At 42.2% G+C, this 16,556-nt stretch overlaps 1 protein-coding gene across 1 annotated transcript in view; it reads right to left on the reverse strand.

The window, feature by feature from the left end:
• Window positions 1-7,397, reverse strand: part of CFAP299 (cilia and flagella associated protein 299) — a 604,562-nt gene extending 597,165 nt beyond the window's left edge. The window contains exon 1 of the mRNA XM_032882203.1: window positions 7,287-7,397. Within this exon, the coding sequence (XP_032738094.1) occupies window positions 7,287-7,397 (111 nt within the window). The remainder of the gene's footprint in view (window positions 1-7,286) is intronic.
• Window positions 7,398-16,556: the final 9,159 nt, after the last annotated feature.

Below are 16,556 nucleotides of genomic sequence, written 5' to 3' on the forward strand. Positions count from 1 at the left end.
GTTGTCGCTAATATTGTGTCCCTTTTCTGTAATAAACTCTAGATTTGTAAGGATTGTCATTGTGGGTTCTGTGCATCTTTTAGCAATTAAATTCTGCTCAACCATCACTGTTAATGCAAAAACCTAGAAAGCTGAATACTCAGAACAGATTAATTAGCTGATTATTTACTGATAAATGTTGTTGAGGTTTTTCAATAAAACTACCACTTTGGTTATTATATCCAATATTAAAGATTTCTCTTACAGTTGTTTGGTCAATCACTAGCTTTTAAAATTTTTTTTATTGTAAAATAAAACACAGATACAGAAACCCAGATAAAGAGATGTGATGAACAGAGTTTAATGTTGTTATAACATACACTCTTGTAACCACCATTCCAGTCAAGAAATAAAACTCTGGAAGGCATTTCAGGAGCTCCTTCATGTACACCTTCCTAACTACTACCCTTTTTCCCCCCGAAAGTAGCCACTCTCCTGACTTTTATAGTAATCACTTCTCTGCATTTCTCTATAGGTTTATCAGCCAAGTGTATAACCCTAGATACCAGTTTAGTCTTCCCTACTTTTTTTTTTTTTAAGATTTTATTTATTTGACAGACAGAGAGAAATCACAAGTAGGCAGAGAGGCAGGCAGGGAGAGAGAGGGGAGGAAGCAGGCTCCTTGCGGAGCAGAGAGCCTGATGTGGGGCTCGATCCCAGGACCCTGGGATCATGACCTGAGCCAAAGGCAGAGGCTTTAACCCACTGAGCCACCCAGGCTCCCCAAGTCTTCCCTACTTTTTAAAATTCCATGTGTTTTCTAAATTTCTCTTAATTTACAGCTACCTATATGAGAAGAACATACGAGGTTTGATCTATAGTTTCCCACTACCTGGTCTTGCTTACTGTATATCCATAGTTCCATTCAGTGTGTTCCTCTGCCTTCTCTGTGTCCTGCAAACTAGCAGCTGCACACAGAGACTAGATCAGATTTAGTTTTGAAGTCTTCAAACCTAAACTGTTAGGTTTGTTAGTAGTGTTTTATTCTTTCACCTTCCAATGTTGGCTTTTCTCCCTTTGTGACATTAGCGGCTGTGGATGCTCAATGTTACCAATCCCTACGTTGATCCCACCTTACTTATTTTTTTTCTAGTGTTCTTTCTATAACACATTAATGAGGAAGGACCCATCATAAAACTGGGTTATTGCATATTGATAACAATTTGTGACTTTTACATCTGAAATTCGTATTTGCTGGATATAAAATCCTTGGCTCAATTATTCTTCGCTTGAGCATCTTAAATAAGTGAAATAAGTGATCCCAATTTGTTCTCGCCTAAACATTAAAAAGTCTGATAATTTCATTTTTTTTAACCTATAAGTCTGTTTATGTCTTGAAGTCCAAATGACTTTTTGTCCTTTTCTTTAAAGTTCATATACTTTTTTTGGATGCCTGAGTGGCTCAGTCAGCTAAGTGTCTGACTTCAGCTCAGTCATGATCCCAGAGTCCTGGGATCAAGTCCTACAGCAGAGTTGGGTCCCCTGCTCAGCGAGGATCCTGATTCTCCCTCTGCCTGCTGCTCCCCCTGCTTGTACTCCAGCATGCTCACACTCGAGCTCTCTCTCTGATAAATAAATAAATAAATATTAAAAAAATAAAGTTTATATAATTTTACTAGATATATCTTGGTCACACCTGGTTAAAATTCACAGGTACAGAATGTATTCTTCTCATATGTCATTTTGAATCTTTTTTGCTGTTTCTTTCAAGAAAATTCTGAATGATAGTTTCTAGGGTTAAGTCTGCTTCCTTGCTCTTATTTACTTCTTCAGGGACTCCTATTATCTGTATGCTGCATGTTCTATCTTCAATAATTGTCAATTTTGCTTGAATCCTTTATCTCTTATTTTTTTAACTAAAAATTTTCCTCCTTTTAACTGTTTGTTTCTTTAGGATATCACCTATTCTGTTGATCCATTCTCGTGTTCCTTCTAGTTACTTTTCATTTCTCAAGATTTCCTTTTTTTCCTAATCATTTCCTGAATTCTGTCACATCATCTCTGAACTCCATCATGTGTTTAACAATTTCTTAATGTCTTTTAGATTGAACTCAAAAAGGTCAAGGTTTTGTTAGGGAGGATAAGGATGCTATTCAGCTCCTTACTAACTCTTTTCTCTTATAACTCTGAATGGGCTTTTACCTCAGTGATTTTCTACATCTCACTCTTGGTTGTCCTGAACATGTAGAAGAAACTGTGGCTTATAGAACTTCCCTCTTCTTTTGTTTCCCTATGGTATTCAAAAATTTGGCACTTGCTTTCTGGATTTTTTTCTCTTACTTTCCTGCTTTTATCTTTCTCTTTCAAATTTTGTCTCTACTGTCCCCATTTGGCTCAGTGTTGATTCCATTTCCAACAGCATCTCCAGTGTGGAGCGCTGCCCAAGTCAGCTATAGAAGATAGTTTCAAGAGTTCACACTGGCTACACTGCTGCAGCACCTTCAGACCTTGCCGGGGAACCTACATACTCACTTACTACTGACTGGCCAAAACCCCTCCCACTTCCAGCTGCTGTTCTCAAAGTGGACCATTCCACTACCAGTGAAAAGAAGTTGACTATCTTGCTATTTCTCCTTTAGGGGTCCTATGGTTGTCCTGTTATCTTTACTTTTCCACCATGTGAATGCCAATACCTTTTAGATGTTATGTCTATGGATGATTACTCCCCATCTGCTCTACTGTTGGGGTTCACAGAAAGAACATTCACCTAGCTTTGTGTAAATGTTGTTCAAGGGTGTTTTGCTATCTAACTGTCCTTGGTTTCTGGGATCATCCCATTCTCCTTATTTCCTTCTACTTTTCTGAATCCCCTTATCATTGTCCTTGTGAGCACCACCTCCATGCCCACACCTTAAATAATGGTTGTTCTCCAGCATTTTGCCATAGGCCCCCTGTCTCGTCTAATTCTCCACACTACTTGGGAACCTTCCCTTTCTCCACTTGTCTCCTCCTTCTCAAGTCACTATAAGTACCAAATGAATGAAACAGACTTTAAATACAAAGAATATAGATTTTAGGGGAATTGTTGGAGACACAGTTGAAATACTGAGGATGATGTTAGGCTCACAGCATTTAAAATTTGTCTTTATGAAGATTCAGAAGTCCTGTGGATGTGGCAATCTGGATTTAATTTCACCCCCTGATCATCAGAATTCACATCCTTGAAGGATTAGATATTTTTACTTAGAGATAAGCACCTCTGTGGACCTACTTAAGGAAAAATGTAGGACTCCTCTTACAGAGAGTAGCTAATTTAGGCCAATTTTTTTCCTTTTGAATCAACAAAAGAGTACAGCTGATTCTGAAATATATGAAGATATTTCATAGGAAACATCATCTACTCTGTACCTGATCCAATTAATACTACAAAAATATGGGAAAATGCAATAAATACTGGTTGGTTATTGGGTGGCTTACTGTATAACCATGGTAAATTGTGCTATTGGACTTTTCCTGGAATCTCACTTAATCAGTGTCTGCCAAATAATTTTAAGATTGTGTCCAAAGATTTAATTTGTGTGATTTATTTCTATTTTCTAAATGATGGAACAGTAATCTCTAAATAAAACTTTCACACTGCTAATCTCTATAAGTAATTTAGCCACAACTAAGATGCATTAGTCAGGGAAATTTAAAAACAATTCTAAAAACACCCCTTGATTCTTTACCTGGGAAAAGCAATTCGATAGGCCTTTTGCTTCTCTAGTGGCCAGTGGCAGCTACAGCCGAAATGAAGGAACTGTGTTTATTCAGCATGGAAGAATCACCCAGAATCTGGAAAGTCATAGTGCAAAAATTTTGCTAAAAATTTTCAAGTATTTTTATATCAGTTTAGTTGGGTTTAATTAGTTTAAAGTACCACTAACTCTGAGAATAAATATTGTTATTTGGTTTAGCAGAGATAAATCTAATTGCTGTTATAAATGTCTCTTGGTTTATAGGTAGCAGCCAGTAAAATGAGCAAGGCACAGTGGACACAGGATGAAGAGCCTCTTTTATTCTCCTTAACCACCTTACCCCTTTCCATCTCATCAAATAGCTAACTGGTGCAGGTCTTCATTTTTTTCTCCTGTGTCCCTTCCTATTCCTATTTTGGTGTATGTGCTACCAAAGTAAGCACCATTCCTTCCTAGTCTTAATCGCATGAAAACACTGCAGTCAGTATACACATATACGACTTGTATACTTAGAGTGGTCTGAGATGTTGAATGATAATATAGAAGTCAGGGTCATAGTAGCGAAACTCAAAAGGGATGATTAAAAAAATAAAAGCACAGTTTACAAAGATATCCCAAGATTAACAGAAACCAACACAGGATGATGTAGTGTTTGCTGGGCTGCAACAGTGGGAGGTCATTAACACCATTAGGCCTAAAAGGAGACGAGAGGAAACAGTTCCTAGAATAGAGAGTGCTGCCAGTCCCAAACCACAACCAGCAGGAAGAGGAAAAGGAATAAATTCTTCAACTCCTCTCTCCCTGCCCTCTAATTTCCTATCAGCTGAAACAAAGCCAAAGCCAAAAGAGCATGGTTCAAGAGTGCAGAGGATAGCTTCTAGGGACACACATACGGTGGTGAAGAACAGCAAATGCGTCCACCGGAGGTATCATCATCACTTCGTATGTGAAGCATTGTTACTAACTTCTATTGAAATTAGTTGAAAACTTATAGCTATATAATAATATTCTGTGTAACAGAAGGCTAACTGGAAGATAATAAATACTTGCAAAATGTTTGCCGAATAAAGAAAACTTAGACTGAACTGTCAGCACAATACTAAAGTTAGGTGACTATGGCACACCTGGGTGGCTCAGTTAGTTAAGCATCTGCCTTCAGTTCAGGCCAAATCCTGGGGTCCTGCGATGGAGCCCTGTGTCTGGCTCCTCATTCAGCAGGGAGTCTTCTCCTCCCCCTGCTTGTGCTCTTTCAATCTCTCTCTCTCAAATAAGTAAACATTTTTTTAAAAATAAATAAAAAATAAAGTTAGGTGACTAGAACTGATTCTTTCTTAAACTCCTAGCAATTTAGAAGCTACCTACTAGAGTAGGCTGCCGCGGAAGCTTTACTTATTAGATATTTGGATGAATACACGGATGCCTGGATGGGCGGATGGATTCATAGATGTCTCCTAAAATTGTACACCCATAACCTTGAATGTTATCTAGCCCAGCCCCTTCGGTTTGCAGATGAGGAAGTGGGAGTTTCAAATTGCTTACAGTGCAGTACAGAATTAGAACCCAAATCACAGGACTCTAGGCTGTTCTGACTAAAGCGTGGCATCTCGGGGAGCCCGGGTGGTTCTGTCGTTAAGTGTTCAGCTCAGGTCATGATCCCAGTGTCACGAGATCGAGTCCCACATCGGGCTCCCTGCTCAGCGGGAAGCCTGCTTCTCCCTCTCCCACTCCCCCTACTTGTGCTCCCTCTCTCTTGCTGTGTCTGTCAAATAAATAAATAAAATCTTTAAAAAAATAATAAAACATGCCATCTCAAGCTTACCATTTAGAACTTGCTTCGGTCACATCAACCTCAACTAGTGATGACACACGCGCACACACACATACTCTTAGAGCGAGAGCCACCGAACACCGGGGGGCCGCGTACCAGCCTCGCTTCTGAAGGAATTCCGGGGAGTCCACTAGACTCTGTGCAACCCACGGGAGCAGCGAACTCGCATCTACGCCCGTACTCGAGACTTAGAAAGCTTCAGGACACCCAAAAGTGACGCTTAAAAGTTTCACTCTCCAATCCAAAATATATACACTTGCCTTAATATTATTCGGTTCAATCTTTATCTTACTTTCTATGAAAGCACAGTAAGAATAAGCTAAACCACGCCAGATTATAAGTAAGTTTATCCTTTCCCCCAAATGTATGATTTTCCATTTTACAGACCTTAAAAGTGCCGACTGATGAAAAAGTATTCCTTTCTCACTCCTAATTCACGTTTTAGTTCTTCCACGAAGAACCCGCAGCCGGGCGTTTCCAGACACCCTTGCTCCCGGCGAGGCTCGATCTTCGGCCATGCCCGCCGAGGCGCCCGCGGTTTCACGCTCGCGGGTGCTCGGGTCTGCATGTCGCTGCAGCCTGCTCGCCCGTGCGGACGCGGACGCAAACGTCAGCCGGTCCCGCTACTTTCCGGTCCTCCTTAGTGACTTCGGGGCAACGCATTCGTGACGTCAGACGTACTAACTGTATAAAATACCAAAAAGCTTGTTTTTGCGGCCAGAAGCCACGTCGTAAGGATCACCGGAGGTAATTCCTGACAGACGGTCCAGAACGGCCCCGTGACCGGTGCACAGCCCCTCGGCTTGCGGGCGGCAGAGGCGGGGCGCGCACCACCGGCCGCTCCTCCCTGAGGAACATCCCGTTCGTGGCACCAGAGACGCGTCCTGAGGAAACGCGAACTTTCCCGCCACGCAGGCGGCATCGAAGCACGTCCCGCTCGGCGGGCTCTTCCGGGTCCGAGAACCGCAGCAGCGCACTGAGGGGCAGAACGCGCCATCGCCGACGCGGAGTCAGGCCCCAGCCCCTGCTTGCGTCCGCGGCGCGGCGGCAGGGACAGGACGGGCGGGAGACGACCGCCAGGCCCACCGCGTCCTCCTGAGGCGGCGCGCACTTCCGGGGAGCCTCCGTGGCCGTCCCGTCCGCCGCGACGGCCGACGCCGGGAGCGCACGTCACAGCGGGACGCACGAGGGCCCGAGCGCGGCGCGCGTCCCCGAAGCCTCCCGCGCCCAGCGGTGTGTGGTGGCCCCGACGGCCGGCGTCGCAGCGGAGGCACCGCGGGCTGGCCACGCCGCTCGCCCCGCAAGGCTCGTCTTCTGCGCTCGGACACCGACAAGCACAGCAGAGAGAAACGGCCGCGCGGCGGGACTCCAGCCCGGCGCAAGGTGTCGCGGGCGTCCGCACACAGCCCCTCCTCACAGGGCCCTGGAAGGAGAGGGCCGGGCGGCACGAGCGGGCACAGACGGATACTGAAGATCCCCCGCGGGCGGGCGGGCGGGCGGGCGGGCGTCTTTCGCGCTGGCAGCCACCGGGGGTCTGAGCTCCGCACCCTCTGAGGGCGCGCGGGGCGGGTAGGCGCGGGCGATGGCGCAGGCGCAGCCGTCGGGGAACGGCGCAGCCTGGCGTCGCCGAGTCCACCGCCAGGGGGCGACCACCGCACGCCGCGGGGGCTCTGGGAGGGAGGGAAATGGGGTTGGGGGAGCAAGGGGGGAGCGGGGGTCCGGTCTGGGGGTGCGACCCTTACCTCCAGGTAGTACAGGTCCACGGTCGTGATCTGCGAGTCGAGGAAGTCCTCGTAGGTGCTGAACTGGGTGACGATGTTGTCCACGGAGCCGACGCCGTCGTCCTGATCCATCGCAACCCGGCCGCGGGGCGTCCCTAGCGACGGAGGCGCGGCGGCCGGTGCGCAGCGGCCGCCCCACCCCACGCGGTCTCTGCCCCGCCCGGAGCCGCCGCGCAGCCGCGTGCGCTAGTCCCGCCCCCGCGCTCGTCCCCGAGTCTCTCCTCCGCCGCCCCGTGACGCCGTCTCCAACGGCCGCTCCGAACGCCGTCCGCGGCCTCGAACCGTGCGGAAGCGGGAGCCTTTGGGAGGTGCGGCCTGCGTCCGAGCGCGGGACGAGGACCCGGCGGGACGCGCGGACCGAGCGCAGAGAGAGCGAACGTGGGCGCCGCGACCTCGCTCCGAAACGGCGTCCTGCGGGGGGAATGCCCCGGTGAGCGCCCCGGCTCCTGAGGGGGTTTCTGCGGGGAGCGCGCTGCGGAGCGAAGTCGTCGGAGATAATCTTGTGTCCGAACCCGAGAACGGAGTAATGACTCGTTAGTCCTTCTGAAAGATGTATCCGAAAGGCTAATTATTACTACTATTTGGATATGAGGAGGAATGTATGAATTTACCAAATTGAAGGAATTCAGTGAAAATATCTTTGAAGACCTCTTTTGGCCCCAAGTGCTTGTTTTTAAACTTTTTTATTTTTAAAACGGATTTAAAGTAATCAACACGACAGCTGGCAAACCTTTTTAGAACTCATATTAGATTTTAATATTTTACAGATATTCGGAAATTAAGATAGTGCAATACTGAGCCTGTGGTAGCTGCTCTACGCCTTGAGTTGCTTTTGAAGATTTTCAGATGAGCTAAAAAAATTTAATGAAAACATCTGGTAAGATACTTGGTGGTCAGTTAGCTTCCCCAATTTAAAAAGGTCATCTCAAAAATGGGAGTGTCACAGTGTACAAATTTTAAGTGATACAGACACAACAATCTCAAGATTTCACTGATTATTTTTTAATTAATGAAAATATCTTGAAATATTTTAAAAGCCATTTTGGACTTCTTTTAATGCAATTTAATCATTGAATTCAGAAGAACAAAGGATAGGGAAATCCTAAACACTCAAAATAGGAAAGCAACAACAACAAAAAGGGACACCTCGCTGGCTGGGTTAGTAGAGCACGCAACTCTTGATTTCAGGGCGGTGGGTCGAACCCCCATGTTGGGTGGAGCCTATCTAAAAAAAAAAAAGAAAAGAAAAAAAATACCACAAAACAGCAACAATAATAATACCTATTGAACCCTCCCTGCATGCCAAGTAAGTCATAAGTGCCACAGATTGGTTACATCCTTAACTAGTAATTCTGCTACCATTAACAATCACCAACAACTTTACATCATCTAATATCTAAGATGTTCTAACACACAAGGGACATAAGTCTCAATATTCTTTATTATCAATAGAGATAGAAAATAGAGAAGTAACTCCTTGAAGTCACTCGTGAAAGAAGCATTATTCTGTGTGAACTGAGCACAGCAAAGGCTTAGAAAAAGTCTCAGCCACTTACTATATGCAGAAAATTCAAGTATTTGCTGTAGTATAGTATTTATTAAGACTATCATGTGCCAGCTCTGTTCTAAATGCTTTCTGTGCATTATCTTATTTAATCATGACAACAAATCCACTAGGAAAGTAGCATTAGCATTATTAGCAATATAGAGACAGAGTGAATCCAAACAGATTGGTGGAGATCTTAAAGATAAAAATAGCAACACAACTTATTACTCCTGATTGCCCACAAAGGAAAGCCCAGGTGAATAGAGTTTGAAGAGCCACGTGGAATTAATTATGGAAGTTGGATGTTTTTGTTGTTATTGTTGGTTTATTAGAAAAAATATCAGATTGTGCAAGGGAGTATAGACTTAGTATAAATAACAGGAGGAAAGGATGTATATTCCAAGATGGGGAGGCAAGAAACATTAGGTTCTGTGTAGGGGAAAGCTGCACCTTGTTTTAATGTTGTGAGGGGGCAGTTAAGAAGAATAGAGAAAAAGAAGCTTCCTGAAGAAAGAAACTTATTAGGAAGGCTTTGAATAGTAGGTTGAAGGGTTTGAAAAGTTCGTAATCGTGTCCTTGAATATTGTAGGATACAATAGGGGGCGCCTGGGTGGCTCAGTTGGTTAGGCATCTGCCTTGGGCTGAGGTCATGATCCTGGGGTCCTGGGATAAGCCCAGCATAGGGTTCCCTTCTCAGTGGGAAGCCTGCTTCTCCCTCTCCCACTCCCCCTGCTTGTGTTCCCTCTCTCTCGTTGTGTCTCTCTGTGCCAAATAAATGGATAGAATCTTTAAAAAAAATTTTTTTAAGTTACCATTAAAAAAAAAACAGTAAGATACAATAAAAATGGCTTTGAGTGATGATCAGTCACTACTGAAAGTCGTGTCTTACTGTCAAAGCCTCCGCGGTGCCTCTATTTGTATTTACATTGGCTTTGAGGTCCTCTTCCATCAAGATGTCATCACTTTCAAGAAACAGTAAAGCATCTAGAAAATCTCGGGTTTGTTAAACTATAGCACTTTGATTATAAGGACCTGTATTTTAGTAAAATGCAGGGTCATTGCTTATGTGTCATACTATTATGATTTATTGTGATGGTGCATTTTCAGTGGAAAAACCTCATTAAATTTGTTATTTGGTAAACAACTCTTTGATGAAGTCATCTCTAAGGCATCTGAATTTTAACAATTATGTAAATATTTTTAGTCAATGAGTCTAGCTGTGTCTTCTAACTCAAAAAGGGTGATTTTGAACAAATAGGTTTCTCTATGAATATTTAAAGAGAAAAAGAAAAGTTATAAGTTTAGACTTGTTCTCACAGAGAGGCTTGAATTACTGTAGGCCTAATTCAGTTGTGTTTTGCTTAACTTTCAGTTTAAGTTCAAAAGCCCTTTTTGACTCGTGCCTGAGAAAAAGACTGACAGAGAAATTAATGAGCTTCAGCAAGTCCCTATTTACAACTGTGAAGTCTTTGTTATGATTGGGACAATACTTTATTTTGGATAACATACATTCCTACTTAAAGTCCAGGATTTTTGAAGATTGAAATCTGGAATTTAGCACCAAATCCTAGAAATTCCATTCCTTGCAAAAGGACCAGCAAGGATTATGTAGATTCACAGCAAAATTCCAAAATGTAAAAGAGAATAAATATGTGCTATATAAGAATAACAGAATATATGCCATATTTAGCTTAGTTCTGAGTAAAAACAAAGCAAAGCAAAAAGCAAGGTAAAAACAAAGTTCATAAGAATGTAGGCAAAATCTAAGCCTAAGTGTCTCCTTAAAATAAACGGTCTTTGGTACTGTAGTTACCTGGTGGTAGTACACAAGAGAATTTCAAGTTAAACTCTACACTTTTCTATATCCAGATGCTCAGCAATATACCATGATGTCTGAGGAAGTGAATAGGAGGGCGCCTGGGTAGCTAAGTCAGGTAAGTGTCTACCTTCTGCTCAGGTCGTGATTCCAGGGTTCTGGGATCAAATCCCACATTGAGCTCCCCGCTTGGTGGGAAGTCTCCTTCTCCTTTTCCCTCTGCTGGGCATGCGCTCATTGTCTCTCTCTCTCTCTCTCTCTCTCTGTCAAATAAATAAATAAAATCTTTTTTTTTTAAGTGAATAGGAAACATACTTCTGGTATGTTGACAAGTTCAGAAGGGGAATGGCTGGTTTACTATGCTCATGAGATGCTCAACACTCTGAGTAAGAACTTTTGGCTCGATTAAGATGGACTTAACACATTACCATTATCATAAGAAGGAAAAACATATGCTTGCTCTAATAAGATAAGAGATTTGTGTCTGATGTTGCCCAAGTGCTTACTAAATTTCTATGGACTGCAGATGAGGACTATTGCTTACTCTCAGCCAAGGAGAGCTCTCTTGTGCTTTGTAATAATGACGACATTGAATGAATTTAAGATATTTCTTGTGATGAGATCACTGGACTTCTACACGGTCTCAGTTATTCTAAAGTGCTGGAGCTCTGGTTCCACGGCTTCTGTCTGGAGACACATGTGTACATGTCCCCTACGTCCTGAGTTTTCTCCCCTCTTGGCTATCACAGCACATAACGGGAAGGATCCAAAAGACCAGAAAACAAGAATGGGGTTTCCGGGTGTTAGCAGCTGATAAGAGTTGAGAAGTACTACTGCACGATGGGGTGGAGATGATAGATACATAGCTACAACCCTCTCTTTGGAACAGAAGGAAACTTGGACTCTCAATGGCTCCATAACGTTTTTCTAACAATTTCACTGAAAATTCCCTCAACTTGTTTGTCTACATGGATATGGGGCTCTACCCTAAAATATTACTTCTCTTGAGTGACCAAACACTCTTAGAAAACATCACGTGGAAATAGATGGCCCCACTATCCATGTAAAGCTGCGAGTTTCAACTGGGTACTCACCACTGCCCCCCAGTCTTACTGTGTTTTCTCCCTTTGGTTCACTCTGATTTTCCTCAGTGAATTTTCCTGTTTTCTTTTCTCCCTTTAATCCTATATCTTCCTGTCTACAAAACAGATCATCTTAACTTCTCCACAAATGAAGTAAAACTCATCAGATTAGATATTCTTTAGTCAAATATACAGGCTTACACATCAATTCTTTTCGTCTTCCCTTTTGTTTCAAAGAGATTTACCTCCTCTCAGACCTTTGTTCTACACTGTCTTTCTCTTTCTGCCTTCCCAGCATGTCTTATTTTGTTTATCCACTCTTATCATGAATGTATCTCTCTTCTCCTTTTTCTTCTCTCAAAATCTCTCCATGCGCCTCCACCTTTCCCCCATTTTAAAAACCAAGCCAAAAAAAAAAAAAAAAAAGTAACAACAACAAGCAAATGAATTTAAAAGCAAACCTCTCAACTTCACAGCCCACTTCAGCAGTAGGCCCTGCCACCTTTCACAGCAAAGCTTCATGAAAGAGTTAGCTATAATCACTCTCTCCCTTCTTTCCAACCACTTTCTGCCCAGTGCATTTCACCAAGTTTTACACACCGCCCCACAAACTTTTTACCAAATTCAGTTATGATCTCCTTGCCATTAAGCATCAATAGCTTTTTTTTTTTTTTTTCCTGTCGTCCTACTACTTGACTCTCAGGAGCTTTAGGTCCTGTGACCACTCCCTTTTCTTTAAAACTCTCTCCATTTGTTTCCCTCACATTACTTAGCCCTGAGACTGGTTGGTTGGTTGGTTGGTTGGTTGGCTGGTTTTCCATTGGCTTTTTTGTTTGTTTATTTTTTTGGTCTTTTTTATTGGCTCCTTTTCCCTAAGCTAGTTTTTGAAATTGGGAGAATCTCAGGGTGCTGTTCTGGAGGCCTTTTTTCGCCTCTTCACTCTTTCACTTTGAGACTACATCCATATGCATTAACTTTACGTATGTCCTACATGCATACTCTTCCCAAGTCTGTATGACTAGCCAGCTTACCCTCTGAAGCTCCACACCAAACATCCAACTTCCTACCAGACACCACTGGATATATAAAGTGTATAAAATTGGCTCGTTTCTCTTACCCAGCCTCCTAATCTTGCTCCTACCCCAGGGTTCCCTCTCTCAACATACAGCCTCCTTTATTTTGGTGATTCGTGGCCGAAGCCTGGAAGACAGGACCCTTGCCTCTCCTTCACCCCCAAAACAGCCTGTTATTTCAGTCTCCCAAGTACGACTCCTGTAGACTTCAATTTCTCTCCCATCTCATTCCCACTGCTTTCTAGCCTAAGCCAGAGACTAATACTCACCCTCCAGAAATAGCCTCTTTTCTGGTTTCCTTGTCCCCCACTGGCTCCATTCTACTCTTGCCAGCGTAATCATAGTGATTGTTTAAAAACATTGATCTGATTTCATCACATTCCTCTGACAACCTCCACTGACTTCCCTTTGCCCTTAGAATAACGTGGCTTACAGGCCTTTCACATTCTGACTCTCCTCTGACACCCTCCATCTTACACATGACATGTTCCAACCACACTGGATTATTTTCCGTTTTTAAAGAAGCCACCATTTCTTTTTGGCACAGATCTTTAAACATCGCTACATCTACCTGGAACACTCTTTCAAGGTACACATTCTTTTTAACTATGAGTTCCATCGTATCGATCGAAGTCCTGAGATCTAGTAGATGATCTTCTGTTACATATCCCCAGAGCAGTTTCTACTCCCCTCACTATTATGAACATCTCACATGAGATAAACTATTTGCACAATGCCTCCTGTATGCTTTACTCATTCATTTTTGGAAACTATTAGTGTGAGGAATATAAAAAACTTAAACTTTAGCACCCAAGTTTTGGGAAGGTCCTTCACAGTACAAATGCAATAGCACAAGACAAAATGGTGTTTTTGAAGCAGTATGTAAATCCAGAGCAGATAAAAATCACTTTTACCTGGGAAATCCAATAAAAAATTAAAGTATAACACAGACTTTGTAGTAAATTTGAACTACTGAGATAGGGATATGGGGCTGTAAATAAAAGTCCATGTGAATGAGTCACATGTGCCAAAGTTTCAAGAAGAGAAAATGAAGATTTGGGGTGCCTGGGTGGCTCAGTTGTTAAGCAGCTGCCTTTGGCTTGGGTCATGATCCCAGAGTCCTGGGGTTGAGCCCAGCATCCAGCTCCCTGCTCAGAGGGAAGCCTGCCTATCCCTCTCCCACTCCCCTTGCTTGTGTTCCTTCTGTTGCTGTCTCTCTCTCTCTCTCTGTCAAATAAAATCTTTAAAAAAAAAAAAAAAGGAAGGAAAGAAGAAAAAGAAATTGCAGATTTGTTCAAGTAAATTTGATTATAATTCAAAATATGTGTAAGAGTGGAGAAAATAGTATGCTAAGTCAGAAGCTGACCGTGGGGTGATTTGTGAACTTAATAAACTTCAACCGTATTCTCCATGTAAAGGAGAGTCAAAAGAAGTGTTTGGAAAGAAGTGATAATCAGAACTGTACTTTAGAAAGATTATCCTAACAGCACCAAATGATTGGAGGGGTGGCAGAAAGACCTCTTAGATCTAGAAGAGAAGAAGGAAGGGGAGTCTGAATTGGAGAGTAAGTATAGGGAAGACAGATTCAAGAAACCTGGTGGGGGGTGGGGGTCCGTAAGGAATTCTACAGAGAAGCAACTGACTTCAAGTTTAATACACACTTTTTACACCTGAGTAAGATTCAGAAAACTTTCACTTAAGGTCTAACTTTCTACCTGCTCAAAATAAGAACTACATCAATGTTGTTGGTTTTTTATGGTAACTTGTTGGTACTTAATAAATTCAAATAATGAGGCACTGATGTGAAGATAAGTAAATTTAGATGGACTTTCAGAAGAAAATATAAAGTGACATCTTTAAAACCCCAGATATAAGGTGGAAACAAGCTGTCTCGTGAGGAATATATTTAGCCCCTCTAAAATACACAATGACCTCTATAGAATTCCTAAGAGGAGAGGCTTGATCTATTTTAAAACACCATCTTCTTTCTAGCCTCTGAGGACAATGTCAGAGCTCATGAGATATTCAAGTGTTTTTGCAGCCGCAGTAATAACACAACCCCAGTTACAACTGAGCTAATACAGAAAGGGGCACAGGGGGAAGGGACGATCACTCTCGGCTTCAGTAGCCTCTCCAGAAGAAGCATTAAAGGAAGGAATGCCAATTCCATTAAGAGCTAATTAACTCATTGTACTTGGCTCTGCTTCTCTGGGATATCAAACATTCTCTGAGTACAGATAAATTAAGCGCAATAATCACAATAAAAGACATTTTGATCCATCTCTCCCATTAGCTCTTACTTGCCAAAGCAAAGGTGAAACTGACTGACCCAGCAGTAATTTCCCATAACACAGTCAGGCTCTGTGCTAGGTAGGCCCTGAAAACACAGTGAGAAATAAAACCTGGTCCTTTTCGTCTTCAAAGATATTAAAATTTAGGGATGAGACAAGAGCCCCAGAGGGCCTGGACTTAGTTGGTTGAGTAAAAGAAACAGAGATGAACTAAGCAGATTTGGGGAAACAACTTTGTAAATAAATGACAAAAAAAAAATTCATAGAAATCATAAGCATGTTTACAAGGTACAAAGTAGAATAAGAGTGGAAAAAAGATTATTCCGTGTGTGAAAAACAGACTTAACAGAAAGAATTCAAACATATTTTAAGAAATCAGAACATAATTTTGTCTTCTCTAAAAGAATGGGGTATTCCTTCTCTCTCTGTGCCTGCCTCTCTGCCTACTTGTGATCTCTGTCTGTCAAATAAATAAATAAAATATTTTAAATAAATAAATAAATAAATAATGGGGTAAGTTTGGATGATCTCTGTGATCACATCTAGCTTCAAAATTCTGTGATGTTCTCTTGTAACATTCACAATCATTACGAGTTGGGTGTAACCTGAAGACGTTTCCAAGAAGAGAGGGAAACAGTCGAATTGTTACCCTCTAATGCACTTTGCTAGGAAAAAAACACCTATTGTACTAAATTATTTGACAACCACAGATACCAACATGCTTGGTAAAACTAGCATATGGCCACGGTGTGTCTGATCTCTTAGTCAAACAAACGTCTGTTTTACATTTTTTTCCTGTTCAAAATTGTCACCTTCGCTCTCTCTCTCCCACCCCATTAATCTCCCTCCTCATCTACCCACCCAGGACATCCATCTCCGCAAGCAGTTTCACTTTTAAATATAAAAGCAGGTACGATGGATATTATTTTTAGAAAAATTCAGACATCACTGAAGCTTGCCCTAGCCAAATAATCTGAACATTAAATTTTTACTACCTTAGAATCTAATTTTGAAGAAAAATTAAAAGCTTTTCTAAATGGGCACTACCACCATTTGCCAAAAAGAGGTTAACATTAGTCAAAGGAATTTTTAAAATGTCGATTTCAATAACCAAGAGTAAATATTTCTGATGTTTCAGCAGTTCTTTAAACGCACACTTATTTAATGGATTTAACACAAATGTGTTACTTGTGTGAGCATATTAAAGCGTCCCTAGGCGTTGTCTTTTCTAGGAAGACCTCATTAACATTTTTTGCTTATCAGACTTTTTTTACCTTTCTCCTAAAACTTCCCGTTTTCCATGTCCATTCAGACTATCTACTAGCCTCTGAATATTCAAATACACAATTATTAGCCCACATCTTTCTTATTTTTCAGAATTGTGGCTGTTCTCAGAATTTCAAATTTCTTTGAGAACAGATTT

This window comes from Lontra canadensis, unplaced genomic scaffold (assembly GCF_010015895.1).
Source record: "Lontra canadensis isolate GAN:19392208 unplaced genomic scaffold, GSC_riverotter_1.0 scaffold1, whole genome shotgun sequence".
NCBI classification, from domain to species: Eukaryota; Metazoa; Chordata; class Mammalia; order Carnivora; family Mustelidae; genus Lontra; species Lontra canadensis.